Genomic DNA, 18,772 nt, shown 5'->3' with positions numbered 1-18,772 from the left:
AATAATAATAATAATAATAATAATAATAATAATAATATATATCCAATAATAGGATTAATTATAAAATAATTGTCAATGCGAATAAATTGAAAAGATATATTATTTCGATTAAATGGTATCAAAGAAAAATTTGTCACCTTCAATTGATGGCGAATGAAATTCCGTATGCAAGATATATCGAGGTTAGAAGGAAGAGAGAGAGAAAAATAAAAATTCACACGCATACATGATGCACGTGTACGCGTAGAGAAAGACACGTACGTACACAAAGATGGTAAAGGAGCCTTGGCACGACCTTCGACTTCCGCAAGGGCTCGGTTTTTTTTTTCTTTGAATGAGAACACGCGCAAGCGAATTGCATTTGAGAGAATCCTCTTTTCTTAAAGGTTCCACACTACCGTTGGTTTGTGCGACAAGCTAGATGATATCAAAGAAATAACAATGCCATATGTCGAGGGAAAAAAACAAAAAGAAGACAAAAAAAAAATTAACGACAATTTGAAGAAAAATTCGATAACGTGTTGTTTCAATGATACACGTAAGCAAAAAGTCCTTCGAAAAAATCCGGATAAATGACACGTACCGGGGATTGATATTTTATATCGTTTTAGATGAATACCCGAATAGTGATTCATTCAAATGTTGGAATTCAATCCTGATTATTGCTATGAAATTCAATAAGAAGTTACGTGTCACCTTTTTTTTTTTTCTTTCTTTTTTTTACCATTTTTAGTAATATATCTATTTTAATCTTCTTTCCTGGTACTCGGGTAATAAATAAAATTATGTCAATAATACTCAAATTTATATATATATATTTATGAGAATATTTATTATTATTATTATTATTATTATTAAATGTTAGCATTATTATAATTATTTGTTTGAATTTATATAATATTATCTTTCGCGTACACGAATTAAAAATTTAACCTTTTTTATTTTAATATTAAAACCCACTTCGAGATGGATTCACAAGTTTGAATATTTTTCTAACGTATATATTCCATCGATTAAACAAACGATATACAGCACAATGTTTATAACTTTATTAATTTTATTCTATATTTTGTAACGTGGAATTTATCTATTTGGCAAAGTAATGGAGTTCATTATACAAAGGATGAGGTTTCAAAGTTTTAAAAGCGAGTTTGGAAAAATCCAATCCACCTAACTACATGTATAAAGTGCATATTTATAGTATCAATATTTTCTCTAGAAATAAATCAATTTGTTTAGTTGTAGAAATCTTGTAATTTTTACATATTCCGGAAATATTAATATCGGTGCACCGTTATTGCTATATACCCAGTGACTCGATGATAATAACACCTGTTCGTAAACATGTATTTAATGTTTTAACATCTTAATTAGAAATTTCTAAAAATTTCTAAAATAAAATAAAAATAAATTTATTAAAAAAAAAAAAAAAAAAAAAAAAGGAAACAATTAATCAAGAACGAAAAAAGGGACGGGGGGGATTGTATGGGACAAGTAAAAAGTAATCGGATAAATATTTGATTTCACTTAATCGTTGATCAAAACCACTTTCACAGTTAATTAGCATAGATAAAAGAAAAGATAAGAAAAATAAAAAAAAAAATAAGATGTAAACAAAGAAATGGAAAACGAGTTAGTCGTTCGTGCCTTTCGATTGGCAAAACTTTTTTACGATCCTAAGGTAAACGTACGATAAATGAACGAGGTAAATGATTCGTTCTCGCGTTAAGATGAAATTAAACTTGTTCAAAGTTGATTTTGTTTTATTCAAAGTTTCTAATCGAGAAGGTTTTCGCGGTTAGTTTCACAAAATAGTCGATCATATTTTCACGATAGAATCTCGTTTATCCAAACTAGTTTTCTTTTTTTTTTTTTACATTAAATACTTTCCAACGAATTTTTCAAATAAAAGTACATAACATATACATTTTAAAATAGATCGTTCGCGTAAACACGCGTGTTAGATTTTGATTCGAAATTAATTCGAAAGAACGGAACGTGTTATATTCGAAGATAAATCATTTTTCGATAATAAATTTTCTAAGTAATGAAATAAAAAATAAAATAAAATAAATTAAAATAAAATATAAAAAAATAAAAAGCAACGAAATATTACGGACGACCGCGCAGTTTCTTGCATGAAATTGGACCATTAACCTTGTGCATACGTTTCTTTTGCTTTTTACGGTTGGCCCGTTAAATCTGCGAAAAAACAAAAAATAACGTTTATAAACCGGTATTGATTGCCGATCGATTTCATCTCGCTTTTGCCTTCGATAACTTTGTCCGATGACGAAGCGTGATATTAATTTAACACGCGTTAAAACCGTTCACGATGTCGTAAAAAATATAATTTTTATCGAATTAAAAAAAAAAAACAACACAATTAAATTATATGAATAATTAATTAAATAAAAACAAAAAAAAAAGATTTTTCCGGTAATAATGGCAAAAATTGTGATATTAATTTAACACGCGTTAAAACCGTTCGCGATGTCGTAAAAAATATAATTTTTATCGAATTTAAAAAAAAAAAAAAAAAGACAACACAATTCAATTATATGAATAATTAATTAAATAAAAACAAAAAAAAAGATTTTTCCGATAATGATGGAAAAAATTGTGATATTAATATAACACGCGTTATAACCGTTCGCTATGTCGTAAAGAATATTATTTTTATCTTATTTTTTGTTTTAAATAAAAAGAAAAAAAAAAAGAAAAAATTCGTGTCACGGCAATGAACGAGATAAAAAAAAGTATTTGTCCGATAATGGATGAAGAAAATCGTGATATTAATTACTGTATGCTTTAAAAATATTCATGTCTTGTGTGTGAAGAGAGTATCATTAAAAAATATAATTTTTCATCGAGTTCTTTTAAAATGACAAAAAAGAAAAAAAGGAACACAATCGAATTACATAAATAAATAAATAAAAAACCTAAATTCGTGTCACCGTATAATGTGTACGAGATAAAAAATATGTCGTAGGCTACTTAACGCTTATGGTTAAAAAGTGTTAAAAAGCAAATATGTAACTAAATTTTCACGCATTAGCGAGAAGAGGAGATACATATTTAGAACAAAAAAAAAATTCGAAAGAGGGGAACGATCGAGAAAAAAATAACAAGAATAAAGCAAAAGCAAGAGGAGGAGCAGGGGAATGGATGGGAGGGTGGGAGGGGGTGTTAGGAAGGACGAGAGAACCGGTAAATGCGGTAATTCGAGAGAACCATCAAGATGAAGAAGAGAGAAAGAGAAGACGAGCAAAAAGAAGAAAAAGAAGAAAAAGAAGAAAAAGAAGAAAAAGAAGAAGAAGAAGAAGAAGAATTATGCAAGAGCTCAACTCGCATAAGTTGCCTCGACAAGAAGCAGCAGCAAGCAAGCCGGTCAATGCCAAGGTATTCCACCTCTGTGTTATTTTACTCAACGATGAACACCACGAAGGATTTTTCATTGGATACAAATTTCATCTCGCCTCGGTAAAAAGAAAAAAAAAAAGAAAAAATTAAGGACAACTAATAAACACGTTACGAACATTTAAAGATTATCACAACAATTTCGTATCAAAAAAGAAAGAGAGATATAAAGATATAAAGATAGATAGATATATAGATAGATAGATAGTGAAGGAATATGATTTTGCAATTCAAAAATAGTAACATACAAAATATGAAGAATGATTTTATGATATTTCTTTGCTTCGATTTTGCACGTAACACACATCAATAAATTTTCGTCGCAAATAATATTTTTAAGCCCACGTTGTTACTTCATACCGAAGAAAAAAATAAAAAGGGGGAGAGAGAATGTATTTGGCAATGGCTTGGATGGTCAAAGAAAAAAAATTATATATATATATATAAAACAATAAGAATGACCTTTGCTGGTTCTTTTGTCCGAATTTTCGTATCTCATCGACCGTGTGATAAACCGATTTTTCACAAGACCAAAAAACGAAATACGGACTTACGACAGACGACATTTCGAAATCGTGTTGATACTTTTATTTTGTTTTTTTTTTTAAGTATTTATTTCTATTTGTAGGGAACGAATGATTGCATTGTGAATGTTTTATAAAGAAAGGATATACGACAAAAGAGGATTCGGGATTTAGTGTAGACATTTTTGTTGTTGTTGATCAGTGAATGATAATTAATCGTTGAGTATCATTTAATTCGTTGCTAACTCGGCGAAAGTGTATCATTAATAATAGATCAAGTTTTATGCAATATATCAAGAATAGCAGAACAAAAAAAAAAGAGAGAGAGAGAGAGAACAAAATAGTATTCTAAAAATGATTATTAACGCATAGTTCAACGAAATTCAGTGAGATCACTTTTCGTTTGAGTTGCAGTTGCTAAAACACAGATCCGCCGTTCGTGTAACCCGGATATCCACAATAAGATGAATCTTTAGATATTTTTATTTTTATATAATATTACACATACAATCATTTTTCTCAAAACATTTATACTAAATATTTAATAAAAATTAAAATAAAATATAAAAATATTAATTAATTAGATGATATAATAATGTGTATAATATATCAATATGATTTATAAACCTATCAGAAAATTTCTATATTAAAATTATCGGAATATTATTTAACCAAATATTTGGTAGAATTAATTGGGACACTTAATAATAATAATAATAATTGACTATAATACAAGATCGTAGTATAATAATTAGTATCCGAATTATTTCAAATATTTATTATTCAGATTATGCATTTGTAATTAATCCTAAGCTTGAGATTGATTAGAAGAAGTGCATACAAAAATTCGAAAGAATTCGATGAGATTGAGCGAGAAAGAAAATAAAGGCACTTAGGCACACCTAGAAGAAAAAAAAAAAAAAGAAAACAAAATCGATCTAACCAAACAATTGTAAAATGATCTACGATCAAACTTCTCGAAGCGATTCATTACTACATGACATCAGGTAAAACATAGCTATCAGGTGTCAGACTAATATAGATCACCGAGGAGGAGTTCACCTGTTCTATGATGGTCATCATAGACTGTGATAGATGGATCATTTACCATAACGATTAACTTTCCATTCTCGTATCGATTTTCTTCTACGTTATTTACGTATTTATAATAATATCACGCGTATGATTTGAGTATTATTTATAAAAAAAAAAGAAAACATCGTTTACCTTGTAACGATTTTTCGATAACCACGCTCAACGGATGTGTGTGTGTGTAACGTTAATTATTCTCATTTATTATTTAGATATACTTCGAATTAAATTTATCATTTGTTTCTAATTACATACATACACACACGTTTCGATCATACAAATGTCACTGATAACGTGTACCTGAATATTATTATTATTATTTTATTCTTCATTGCAATGTTCTATAACAACTGATTTAACATATTTCTTTTCGTAAAATAAAATATATATATCGAAACAAAGATATATTTATTTTATATTACAATTAATTAATATATTATATCAAAAATATAAATTGATATAAATTTGCGTTGTTCAACAATAATTAAATATAAAAATATTTCCCGAATGTCGGATGAACACACACAATGATTAAAATTTAAAATTAAATAAAAAAAGAAACTAAAAAAGAGAAAAAGTTACGCGAATAAAATATAATTTGTATTAACCTAAGATAGAATTAGAATTATTATTCTGATCGTATATAATAAAATACGATCAGAATAATATAATCTTTGGAAGAAATTGAAACGTTGTTGAAAAGTCCGAGATATACAGGGAAAGGATCACGATGCGAAACAAAAAGGAAAGTATAGTAGTAGTAATAGTAGTAGTAGTTTAGTTGAAGGCGTAAAAAAGAATCAATTGAATAACGGTAAATCCGGAACTCTTACGTCGTCCTTGTGGGTAACGGATATGGGCAAGTGGAGTAAACCCCATCATAACGTTACGCACGACGTACCGTTTTCCACGTTATTTCGATGAGAAACGAAAGAAATTAACGAAACAATAGTTTATAAAAAAAATAAAATAAAAAAAAAAAAAGGAAAAAAAATAAACGACGAAGATTAACATAATTGCAGAATCATCAGTATTATTAGAGGGAAAGAGATAGACAACGAATGTATGCATCGATACGAATTCCCATAGATTCCTATATCTAACTTTTACCTTCTCTAATATATATAGATTGGTTTAATAAGTATTTTTTTTCTTTTTTTTTTCTCTTTTTTTCTTTCAAACTCATCGTCGAACTTATTTACTTTTTTTGTTTGTTCGTTTTAAATAAAATATACGAGATATTGTATTGTCGTTGCGGTTGAAAACTTTTACCAATTCGAGAGATTTCCAATGTTGATAATAATCAAATATTTTTGTCGGAAACATAATTTTTGAATAGTTTCAAAATATTTCGTATATTGGTAGAAACTTTTGATCGCTGTGTATATATATATACATATATAAAAATCGTATTTGATTTTATCGTAGGATCGTAGTATCTTGAAATATACCTGAATCATCGCAAGATATTATTACATCATTTCCGTGCAAGACTAGTCGTTTCCGACTAATTCGATCGAAGCTTAAGTAAATTAAGAGAGATCGGTTGTTTTAATATTGCTAAAAAGAAAAAAAAACAAAAAAGAAAAAAAAAAATTAAGAAATCGCAAAATTTCACTGTCACAAAATATTAACCTAAATTAGTGTATCAAAATATATAACGAAATTAAAGCTTATCGTATCGAACAATATTATACAAATTTTCTTTTACGCAATTATTATTATAATAATTATAAATATTATTGCCTACTAAACCCCCTCCCCCATTATCAAATTGATTATTACCTGTATTCAAAATTAAAAATTAACAACAACAAAAAAAAATCAAACTTTTGTTAAAGACGGTACGAACAGGTATACTTCCTAAACGGTAAATAGATAGTGTTAAAGAAGCTGTCGGAGATCAAAATCCGGATGTTAAGGAAAGATAGATGGAAAGGGGGATGTGAGGGGGGAGACAGAGGGGTGAAGGGGAGGATAATCGATGAGAAACATCGCAAATCGAGAGTACGTAGGCTCGCGACGAACTTCCTCCTTTCAAACTGGTACACGTAGACACCATAGATGCATTCACGGTATGTACAGTCATGTAGATAGGAGAAATGCACACACACACACACACACACACACACAAAATCATACACACATACATACATACATACATACATAAATCCATACGTACATACATATTCGTATATACATGGATGTATGTATAGAGAGATACATTCATGAATAGATACAAATCATACAAACATATATGGGGATGTATGTATAGATACATTCATGAATAGATAAATATACATACAAACATATATGGNCATACAAACATATATGGGGATGTATGTATAGATACATTCATGAATAGATAAATATACATACAAACATATATGGAGATGTATGTATAGATACATTCATGAATAGATAGAAATACATACAAACATACAGATACACACACAGAGGGAGATAAGAGAAGTTTATTTGTCGATGCAATGGGTGGTTTCTTGTTAAATGGTTAAGTTACTCCGCCTTTCCGTACGTCCTTGGCGAACTGCCGGTGCACTCTGAGAAAGGCGATGAAAATGGTGCCAGTCACGTGTACCATGTCGGTGCGAACGCTCGCACCACGTCTCTTTCCCTCGGCAGATCTCGAATATTTCGAGAATCGAAGTCGAAGTCGAAGGGAGACGACGATCAACCAAACGGAATCGATCAACAAGTTCCCGTATGATCTTTATCGTCTTCTTTAAAATCAATGGTATTATATACGGGGAACCATAAAGTGATTCATAAGTGATCGTAAGCGAATCTCTTTCTTTTTAAAAATTTATTAAAAATTAAAAAAAAAAAACATTTCTTTTCTTTTTTTCTTTTAATGGTCAAAGCAATTATTAAACTTAATCGAGATGAAATAAATTAACGATATTTCGATAATCCTACAGTGATTCATAAAGTGAACCTAAACGAGAGAACGTTTTGAAAAATGTATTTAAAAAAGAAAAAATCGAAATTAAATTAACGAGACGAAATTAATGATATTTCGATAATCCTACAGTGATTCATAAAGTGAACTTAAACGAGAGAACGTTTTGAAGAATTTATTAAAGAAGAAAAAAACATTTCTTTTTCTTTTTCTTTTAATGGTCAAAGCACAATTATTAAGCTAATCGCGAAATGAAATAAATTAACGAGAAGGAATCAACGATATTTCGATAATTCTAAAGTGATTCATGAGTGAACCTAAACGAACGTTTTTAAATATTCAAAAAATTATATGAAAGTGATTCACTTATTTTGAGAAAGAAAATTTTGTTAAAAATTCTCTGTACATTGGAGATTTAAAAAAAATAAACTGCGTTAAAAATTTTTTAGCGTTTTAAAATTAGTTACGCGAAAAATACGGCAAAGATTAAAAAGTTGTTGTTGTGTCCGTACAGAGAAATCGCCATATATATTTCATCTCTCTCTTTCTCTTTCTCTTGTTCTATGTTAAAACTTCCGTATTTCTGTGAAGAAGGAAGTGCATTACATTGGGTGACATTTAAATCACCAGGGGATTTACAAACGCATGCAACAAATCTTGATTTAAGGATATCGCGTTGTTTTTATTCTTATTGTTGTTTCTTTTTTCTTTCTTTTTTTTTTCTTCTTTCGCCTCGATTAAAATACTAGGAAAAAAAAAAGAAAGTTAATTGTTATGAATTTTCTTCATTAGGATTTAGAATCGTTTTAAAAGTGGGGATGAGATACTCTTAAAGAGATACATTCGAGAAAAGAAATGATTTGATTCGTTTAATTCCGCGTTAGATAAAAATTTATGTTGAATAGAGGAAGAACGTGTTTTGTGCATGTGTGTGTGTGTGTATTAATGTTAATAACAAAAAAAATATATATATGCGTTAATTGCTTCCAGTGGATCAACAAATAATCATTTCTAGAATATATCGCATACTATGATAATAATACGAGTGATAATATTGGCATTATTTTTGTTATCATTAAAATATATCGTAAAGGATATACATTTTCGAAAAGTTATATATTTAAAAGAACAAATTAATCGATTAGTTAATAACGTGCTAGATTACAATTTGTGCCGCGTGAAAGGAGGAAAGAGAGAGAAAGTGTGTGCGTGTGTGTGTGTATTAAAAAGAAAAAAAGAAAAATAATAATAATTATAGAACGTGATAACATGATTTTCTTCTGTTGGAACTAGGAAAATAATTCTTAAAATATATCACGACTGATTTATCTATCTCATACTATGATAATAATAATACGAATGGTAATTATCATAATCATTTGTGTTATAATTAAAAATATATCGTAAAGAATATTCTCTTCCAAAAAAAAAAATAAAAAACAAAACAAAAAATAAAAAAATATTCTAAAGAAGAAATAATTCAATTAGAGGTTCTGCGTTAGATAAAAATTCCTGAAAGATAAGTGTGTGTGTTAAGGGAAAAAAAAAGAAGAAAAAAAAAAAAAAGAAATATTTTAGAAGATACGCGGAATGCGATTATGCGTAAGTTTGCTTCAACATAATGAGAGATGCATTCCATCATATATATAATATATGAATAAAATATATTTCTATATATACGTATAAACCTAAACATAGAATATCGTGACTGGTTTATCTATCATAATGGATGTTGCAGTTTATACGATAATGCAACCGGAGAAAACGTGGAATCGTGCACTCGTCGATTAGGTTCGTTATTCACTCTACAAAGTTGATTACGTTCAAAAGTTGCTTGACTACGCGCTCGGTCTTGTTGTTGACCCGTGAACATTTGTCGACTAAAGAAACCAAACGAAACGAAACGAAACGAAAGAACGGAAAGGACGGAAAGAACGGAAAGAACGTTCACCGATTGCCGTTTGCGAGCGAAAGGCGTGGCGGCAAAAAGCTCACGCTATTTTCTGTTATATATCCTTTTATATTCTTTACGATTCTCTAAATCCAATTGTAAATTGATCGATCTCGACATACAAATTCTGAATTTAACCTTTTCAAATGTTGAATATACTTTTAATCGAAGTATTTTATAGTATAGGAAAGTGGAATTATTTTTTTTTTTATTAATGTGCGACTGTTTTTCCATTGATTGATATTATTATTATTATTTTTTTTTAAATCAGATTTAATAATAAATTATAATATATTTAATAATTGAAATATTATTTTTTTAGTATTTTATAGTATATGAACGCGGAATTATTTATTATTAATATATGTGCGATTGTTTGTTTTTCCATTGATTGATATTATTATTATTATTTTTTTTTTTAAATCACACAGATTTAATAATAAATTATAATATATTTAATAATTGAATTATTATTATTTTTTTATCTTATATAATTGTTTCATTGTAACAAGATTCAAAAGCGATTATCAATATGCAAATGAATATTATGAAGTTATATTACATGCATATCGACAAACACGTATACATAATACGCGTGCCGACTACTTTTACTAAACGCATATATGCGTCCATAGCAAGTTAAAAAGGGTTAATTCGTTCGGATTCAAAAGAATTTCAATAGTTTCGGTACCTTCTATCGAAAACCGAACGAGACTTTCGCGTTTTCGCATCGAACCGTGACGTTAGTTCTAGATCGTTGGGGATTCTAATATCTTTTAAGAATTAGTTGTTACTTTAATTAACGAACCACCTTCTTATTCGAGATCTTAACGACCCGGAAACGTCGTGTCGAGAACTAAAACTTGGTGAAATTAAATGCAAATTTATATATATATGTATACGTGTATAATTGTAATTACGTAAAGATTTACCATCGTGAGAATACGTGTTAATGTTACACGATATTTTCCAATAACATTTCTATAACCTAATTTTATTGATTTATTTTTTCATCATATAAAAAATTTAAAAGACGAGTCAAATTTTTCTCCTTTAATTAATGTATCTCCTTTAAACAATGTATAATCAATACTTTTTCAAATTTTATTTAAAAAAAAAGAAAAAAAAGAAAAAAAAGAAAAAAAAGAAAAAAAAGAAAAAAAAAAAAGAAAAAGAAATATAAATAATAAATTATGAAAGAAAAAGGAAACGTAGAAAGTTAGAATATCGCAATTATAATAAGATAAATCGTATGTGAGAGAAATATAATATGTTTTTTATAATGTATTTTTAATATTTTCCATTTCAGATGACTCGGCAGGCAAATTTCTCGAGACGATTAGTGCTGATCGTAGCGTTGTTAATTGCATGCCTGACTATCGTCCAATCGACGAAGGCAAATGAAGAAAAAAAAGAAAAAGAAGAAGAAAATAAGGATGTTTTTGGTCGTAGAGAAAGAAGACACCTAGGTGGTGTCGTTAAAGTTTTGTCCGATCGAGAACAATTGATTAATAATACACTGGACGTACGAGTGTTCAACAACAACAACAACAACAAGTCACCGAGTAGTAAAAGTAATGAGATAAGCTCGGAAAGCGGAAGGAAAGTGTCTCATAGACTGATGGGAGGTCATTTGCGAGATGACAGGGGGAAAAAAAGGAAAGATGAGAAATTATTGGCAGAGGATATGTTAGGATCCTCGGCTGGTAACGGAAAGGAAACGAAAAATTCGCGTGGCGATGACGAGGACGAAAAGAAGACGTTGTCTCAACAGGTCAAGGAGGGCAAGTACGGTCTGATACAAAATGAAATTTACGACGATGATAAACCGAGGCGACCGCCGGGTATAATAAGTTATCTCGATAATCCCGAAGTTCCGAAGGACACAATCGAAAATCTCGGTGGTCTTGACGAGGACGAAATTTGGTTTGCGGAAAATCACGTGCTCGTTTTAAAGGGAGGTAATTTTGTGGCTCGAGGTCAGACCAATCGGGGACGACCGATTATTCAATCCGAAGATAAGGACAAAGAAAATTGGAAACCTATAGATAATTATCAAGCACCAAGAAGACAAGTTAAAATACCGGACAAACCTAAAGTACCGCCACCGTTTCCGGTACAACTTAAGGACGGAGGACCGATACAGATTATTGGAATTAATGGTAGCAAGGAGATCGAAAATGCTACATTGGATCGTACCATGGATCCTTTTTATGGGAAGGGTGTTTTACCTGGAGGAGATGGTCCATTCTTTACGGTAACTTCGAATGGTACTATCGTCGTACCGGATTTTCATTATTCTGATAATTCTACGAACGAGGATGTTCAAGGACCGAGCAACGTTCCAGATGATAAATCCGAAGAACCACCTGTTTTTTATCATGCTATACCACCTGGTGCTGTTTTCGTACCACCACCGAGTAATCGTACCGATTACGATGACGAAGATCAATCGATATATTATCCGCCACCGTATAGCTTCTATTATCCGCAGGATAATACAACGGCAGTACCACCTGGTCCTCTAGTACCTGGTATCATTTTACCACCCCCGCCAGATTTCTTTTCGCCGCTCGAAGAAAAGAAAACAACGACGACAAAGAAATATACTAAACGTCCTAATACATCGATGCTTCCTAAATCAAGACCGACTTATCTTCCACCGAGAAAACTAACAACGAGGAAACAATGGGAAAGTACAACAACAACGGCCGTGCCAAAAATAAGTACAACCCAATTGCCACGTACGAGAACTTACCTTCCAACGATGTTGAAAAATTTAACGGGAAAATCGGTAACTAGAATTCGTCCGAGTACTATACCTTACGTAGAAGTTACGACGAATAAACCATCTGCTCAGAGAAATACTAAATATTATACTAATAATCCATTGATTGAAAATAGAATGACAGAAACTAATACGGAAAATAATATTCAAACGTGGTCCAGATCTACCAATGGCAAATCTATCCCAATAGTGACTTATTTTGCTACAACGACCCCCTCTTCCATCGAAGAATCCGTGGAAGTGACACCGGCTTCTATAAAAAATGTTATAACGACCGTTCAACCAGGACAACAATTACCCAACAGAGCATCTTATTATTTCTATGAAGAATCTGACGATGGTAATGTCGCTAGTACCGTTGAATCCGCCCCAGTTTATTATCAAACTACTACGGAATCTCCTTATTACAAAGTCGAACCACTTTCTCAACAACCAAGAGAAGAGAAACCGTATTACAGCATTGAAACCAATCCACCGAAGGACACTTCCAGAGATTACAACGTTAAACTGATTGATACTTTAGTTGATAATCCTCAAGTCTATCAATATCGAGGTTCTGAAGATTCCTCAACATCAACGAAATATGATTCAACCTTGAACAGAGGCCAAAATGAACAAATGTTGGGAGATCGAGGTCAGATTTATTATCAAACGATAACATCTCGGCCTCCTGTAACGTTACAACGATCCTATTACACGACCCCAACGTCTCCAACTTATTACAAAGAATCGGAAGAACGAATAGAAATTGACAATAGACAAAACACCAAATCTAAGCCAATTTATCAATACAGTTTCGAAATAGCTGATTATTCTAAAAGAGGTCAAAACCAAAGGCCTTATTATACCCAACAAAACGAACAAGTCACGTATGATTACCAGACTGTTAAATCTAACAATCATCGATACGATTATGACACCGATCAAAGGGACACCGAACGAAAGAACAATCTACCCTACAAAATTCAAAGTCCCATTTATCCTTCCACGACTGGTCGGCCAATAATAAACGTTACACCTAATCCTCAACACGCATATTTCACGCGACAAGACGAAAGGCTTTTGGACGATGTTACGAAAGAATACTTTACGATATTTGGCAAGAAAATTAATGAAAAGGATACACCTAGTACTACACCAATTTACAACAAGGCCAGCCAGGTCACCGAGAAACCCGATTACGAGGTTAATACTTACGTATCAAATAATTACAATGTACCACCGGAACCTATTTATACAGATCCTATATATTACGATCAAGAAGTACAACCACCACCACCAAATTTAGCAAGCGATACGCGCGTTAATTATCGTCGACCATTACCACCTATTAATCCGGACAGCGAATTGGTCGAGGTGTTCGATCCTAAACAACGTGGTCAACCTCGACAACGATTGCAACAACAGCCACAACGATTACAACAACAACAACAACAACAACAACAACAACAACAACAGCAACAACGACTACAACAACCATCAATTCCCCTTCACGGTGATATACTCGTTAATTATCGTAATCCACGTCCACCGATTAATCCTGACGCCGAATTTATTAATCCCATTTCTATTTCCAATCAAGGTTCCGTTAATTCCGACAAAAGTAGCGCGTACTTTGCTTATAGATTTCCAGGGGACGGTGGTCATTTTTATTTTCTTACACCTCAAGCTATTAGACAAGAACAAACTAGAGAAGATATCGGTGATGATGATGATGACGATGGTGGTGGTGGTGGTGGTTATTATTACCCAAAACCGAGAGGTCCGAAATTTTTACGACGTAGAAGAAATCCTGGCAACTCATAAAAAGAGCGTTTCCTCTTATCGTTAGTTAGAAATTCCCTATAGGCAGTTGTCCGATGCCATATGTATTAGAATGTTATTATTATAGTGCCGAGAAGATATGTGTGTCATAAATGTAAGATCGAAACTTTCGGAATATTTATTTGATGTATTTGTAAATATCAGCATGTATTTAAATATTAAGATTAGTTTGTAGTCATATATTAAAATGTTAAGTTATGAAATTTATTTAACACAATTTTCCTTAATTCCATTAATTTTGGACACGGATTAACGAGAATCTATTACCCGTGCGAAACTGAGTACATTTAATGCTGATAAATTTGGCCAAAATGTACTTGCGCATTGTCTGTGATTGCAATGTATACTTATAATACGTATTTAGTTCGTTGTATGTGTACGTTACGATAATTAATTAACGGGACAGATAGTTTTTCCTTGATATCATAATTACTATTATACGAGCTATTCAATAATTGTTGGCTTTTCTTTTTTAAATATATATATATATATATATACGTACTATGTCGTTATTGTATTTATTTTATTATAACTTTTATGATTACGAATATCAATTATCAAGATAAAACTTCCACGGTAGTTTTGATGACTTTTATTCTGAGCTCCCTTTAATAGACTGTATATAGTATACTAATTTTACTTCTTCAAAAATGTCTAACTAAATAATTTATTATGTCTATGTATGTGTAAGAAATATTTAGAAATCTTATGAATTATTCTAATGAATATAGAAATTTATGTGTTTATACAAACGTAAGATAATAAAAATGTTTGCATAGTTGTAATATTCTACAAATATGTATATGTATATTCCCATAGAAAGAATATATCTATTCAAATGTTATGTGCATACCGAATTCTAAGAAGCTCAAAATAGAAATAACTCTAGATTGCGAACAGCCATGTTATGTCATTTGAAATTTGTTCGCTTATAATTAATGATGGATAATAAAATATTATAAAACACTTACCCGTGTCGATTTCTTGCGTTTGCGTTGGATCTGGTAGAGGGTAGTCGTGTAGACGTAGATAAACCTCCATCGCGCATTTTGCAGCCTTGAAGTAAAATGGATGAGCACGGAGAACGTCTTCTAACCTTAGGAGACCGATGTAAGATCTTAATGTCATTTTTCGCATGCAATATGTGTGAAAGTCGAATTGATCTTCTATAATTTCTGAGAAGTGCTGTAAGCAATAAGAAATAATTAGCTTAAGAATTGTACTGACCCATATAAGATTGAATACAGTGGATGATTGGTTAACAAATATAATCCATTCGAAGACAATATTTGCTATTCATACTGTTCGTTAGCCAATCATCCATTGTACCGTTCTAATATTATAATGGTCTTCTGCATAACTAACCCTATCTACTTCATGACATTTTTTTAAAGCTTCTCCATATTTTCCAAGACGTTGGTATGCGTGTGCTGCTTCCATTTGAATCCACATGCATTGCATTTCGTTGAGATTTTCCATCGCTAATACTCCTTCCCTAGTAAACTTCCCACACGTCTCTTCCGCTTCTTTAATTAAATTCGCACGTAGCATATATTTGGCACATTTAGAATTAATATATCGATCGGCAGTATCTAATCCTTGAGCTTCATCTAACCACTTATATGCTTCCTGAACATTACCGGCATGCTAGAAATACAAATGTTTCTCATAGTATATAAACACATTTTATTATATAATATTTTCTATTATGTATTTCCCCTTAAATAATACAGTATTATCTTTTATTTACCTTAAATATTCGTCCTTTGGTAACAAAAAGTTCTATTAATGTAGGTGTGTGATCTATGGCAGCATCGATTTCATCCAACGCTTTCTCTGTAAGACCAAGATAATCATAATGTTGAGCTAAATAATAATAAGTCCATAGTAATGCCGAGGCTGGTTCTCGTTGATTATCTTTCTCTTGATTACTAAAATGACCATGAGCTTTTAACGCTTCCTTGTATTCCAGAACAAGAGATTGAATAACTTCTACTTTTTGTTTGTCATTGTACAACGAACGAAGATTAACAAATAGCGGTGGTACACCTTTGTGAAGACCTAAATAAACACATATTAACATTATGAAAACATTACAAATAAAAAATAGATGTGCATTTGTTAAGTGATCTTATAATAAGAAAAAGAAATATGAAAATTGTTCAAAGTTCTTTACCTCGTCGTAAATATAGATCAACTAATGATTTAAATTGATCCCCGGAAGCGTAATTTAATTGTAAACGCCTTGGCGCTAATGCACGAGGAAACAAATCTTCGTATCTTTGGAGCATAACCAACGTATCTTCTGGCGTTTCGTGTCTTTCTGCCTCTGCTAATTTAGCATAATACGTAGTATTTTCAGGATTGATATTTAATAATTCTTTATAAACTTGTACCGCTTCTGCATACTGGTGAAGTTGAAGTCTAAGTTTGCCTAAACGTAAGAATATTAAATTAGTATAAAAAAAAAGAAGACATATTAGTTTTATAAGTGATATCACAGAGCAACAAGAAATAACTTACCGTATGTTTCTTTTAAAGTTACTCTATCGCAAATTTGATATCGATATTTGTCAAGATGTTTTAAAGCTTGTTCATTGTCACCGGATTCTTGAATGACCATATTTTGATATAACAGCAACTCACTATGTTCGTAATCATAACAAATCTGCACATTTAATTAAAACTTTTAATATGTTACATCAAATTTGTCAACACTTTTGCAAATAAAAGAATTAAAATGAAATACGTGATGTTATGTTATAAATATCCAAAGAGCATATATAATATGAAAATGTAATATATTAATATTATAAATATATTAAATGATGAAGAGAGAAAATAAAAAAGTATAATTAAATAAATTTATATAAGACTTAAATGGTTCCGTAATGTTTTATTTAGAAGTACATACCATAGGCGAATTGCGAAATGTATCTAGAATTTTAAGCGCCATCTCATAGTCTTTTAATAAATGGTAAGATATAGCGAAACCAATCCAAGAAGCACGCTGGGTTGGGCGCAACATAAACAATTGATATCTAGTATCCTACAAACAATAATTAAATTACCAAATAAAATTAATCATTTTCATGAATGAGTTTTTAAATTTGTATGTAATAAAATAAGAATTTTATATATTTTATCGATACTCACTCTATATCCTTCCAAATCCCTCATTTGAATTTGAAGTAATGATAAATCTCTAAGAATCTGTATGTTGTCCTTATCCCATTTAAGAGCATTTCTGTAACACTTGATAGCCTCATCATATTTCTTATCGGAACGCTGTAACAGTCCATAAACATGCCAGCATACATGTGATTGCAAACTGTTCCTGAGACCTCGTCTAACATGATCATATGCTTCTTCTTTGCGACCTAAGCAGTTCAACGTAAGACCTTTCATCGCTAAAGTTTCTCCATGTTCGCTGAACTTTGGATTAGATAAGATTTGCTTCGCAAACTTCAACCCATTTTTGTATTGTTTGTGTTCATAACATCTCTGAAAGATAAATGCAATAATAAATCATAAGTTGAAAATGAGAAGCGATTTTTGGATTCGTTAATAATATTTGGTTAAATTTGATAATAAATAAAAACTGTCATTGAGGATGCAATGGATAGAATTCGAATAAATTAATAAGATTACAGAAATGTGTATAGTTAAACGTTGCCATTGAGTATTTTCGAGGTTTTCGAAGAATGCTTCATCATTAGAGCATGATGAGTATACCTATTAGCCGGAGAGAGTGGGGTCCAAAACAGAGTATTTTTAATGGTTGTTACTCACCAAAATTCGCTTAAACAAGGCATTTTCTTTGGGTGGCAAAGGATTGCTAGAGGACATTTTTGTATAAATACAAAAATAGAGGGCCTTATCCACCCGGTAAACTTAATTTTCACCACAAAACCTCGTGGCCACAAACGAAGAAGTCGATCTTCGATCACGTGATCATCTGAGAAACTGTTGTTCCGCCGGAAGTTCTACGTTCACGGTGCCGCACATTTCAACAAGTGTTGTAATATTCGTATGGTCAGAAAAGAAAGAAAACAAACTAATCAAAACAATGTATGTTAAAAATCATTACAGATATACTTCAATAAAGTCATTTACCTTACGACAAATACAACTATTATTCTTGTTAATCTAAAAGATGGGAATTAATAGAGAAAATCTACAAAAATTGAATTTGATTTAAAAATAATTTTAGATTTCAGGGAAAATGTTGTTGCAGCGCCACCTATACGATT

At 31.0% G+C, this 18,772-nt stretch overlaps 2 protein-coding genes across 7 annotated transcripts in view; one reads left to right on the top strand and one right to left on the bottom strand.

Annotated features, from left to right (window-relative positions):
- LOC106784096 overlaps positions 1-15,485 on the top strand; it is a 21,955-nt gene extending 6,470 nt beyond the window's left edge. For 5 of the 6 annotated variants that reach the window (XM_014743234.1, XM_014743235.1, XM_014743237.1 and 2 more), the window contains one exon: positions 11,217-15,485. In XM_014743234.1, coding sequence (XP_014598720.1) covers positions 11,217-14,501 — 3,285 coding nt within the window. In that variant the 3' untranslated portion in view covers positions 14,502-15,485. Of the gene's footprint in view, positions 1-7,371; positions 7,833-11,216 lie in introns of those variants that run through there. The other variant, XM_014743236.1, reaches the window with a different exon arrangement.
- The window catches only part of LOC106784097 (N-alpha-acetyltransferase 15, NatA auxiliary subunit), a 49,427-nt gene extending 30,931 nt beyond the window's left edge, over positions 1-18,496 (bottom strand). Inside the window, exons 1-8 of the mRNA XM_014743238.1 lie at positions 18,312-18,496; positions 17,676-18,023; positions 17,434-17,568; positions 17,043-17,187; positions 16,696-16,953; positions 16,270-16,580; positions 15,885-16,166; positions 15,491-15,704 (exon numbers count right to left, since the gene is read on the bottom strand). Coding sequence (XP_014598724.1) covers positions 15,491-15,704; positions 15,885-16,166; positions 16,270-16,580; positions 16,696-16,953; positions 17,043-17,187; positions 17,434-17,568; positions 17,676-18,023; positions 18,312-18,368 — 1,750 coding nt within the window. The 5' untranslated portion in view covers positions 18,369-18,496. The remainder of the gene's footprint in view (positions 1-15,490; positions 15,705-15,884; positions 16,167-16,269; positions 16,581-16,695; positions 16,954-17,042; positions 17,188-17,433; positions 17,569-17,675; positions 18,024-18,311) is intronic.
- Positions 18,497-18,772: the final 276 nt, after the last annotated feature.

Source organism: Polistes canadensis, unplaced genomic scaffold (genome assembly GCF_001313835.1).
Source record: "Polistes canadensis isolate GaletaPanama2010 unplaced genomic scaffold, ASM131383v1 scaffold_30, whole genome shotgun sequence".
NCBI classification, from domain to species: domain Eukaryota; kingdom Metazoa; phylum Arthropoda; class Insecta; order Hymenoptera; family Vespidae; genus Polistes; species Polistes canadensis.
The sequence above is the reverse complement of the archived record's forward strand: the minus strand, read 5'-3'. Positions and strand labels throughout refer to the sequence as shown.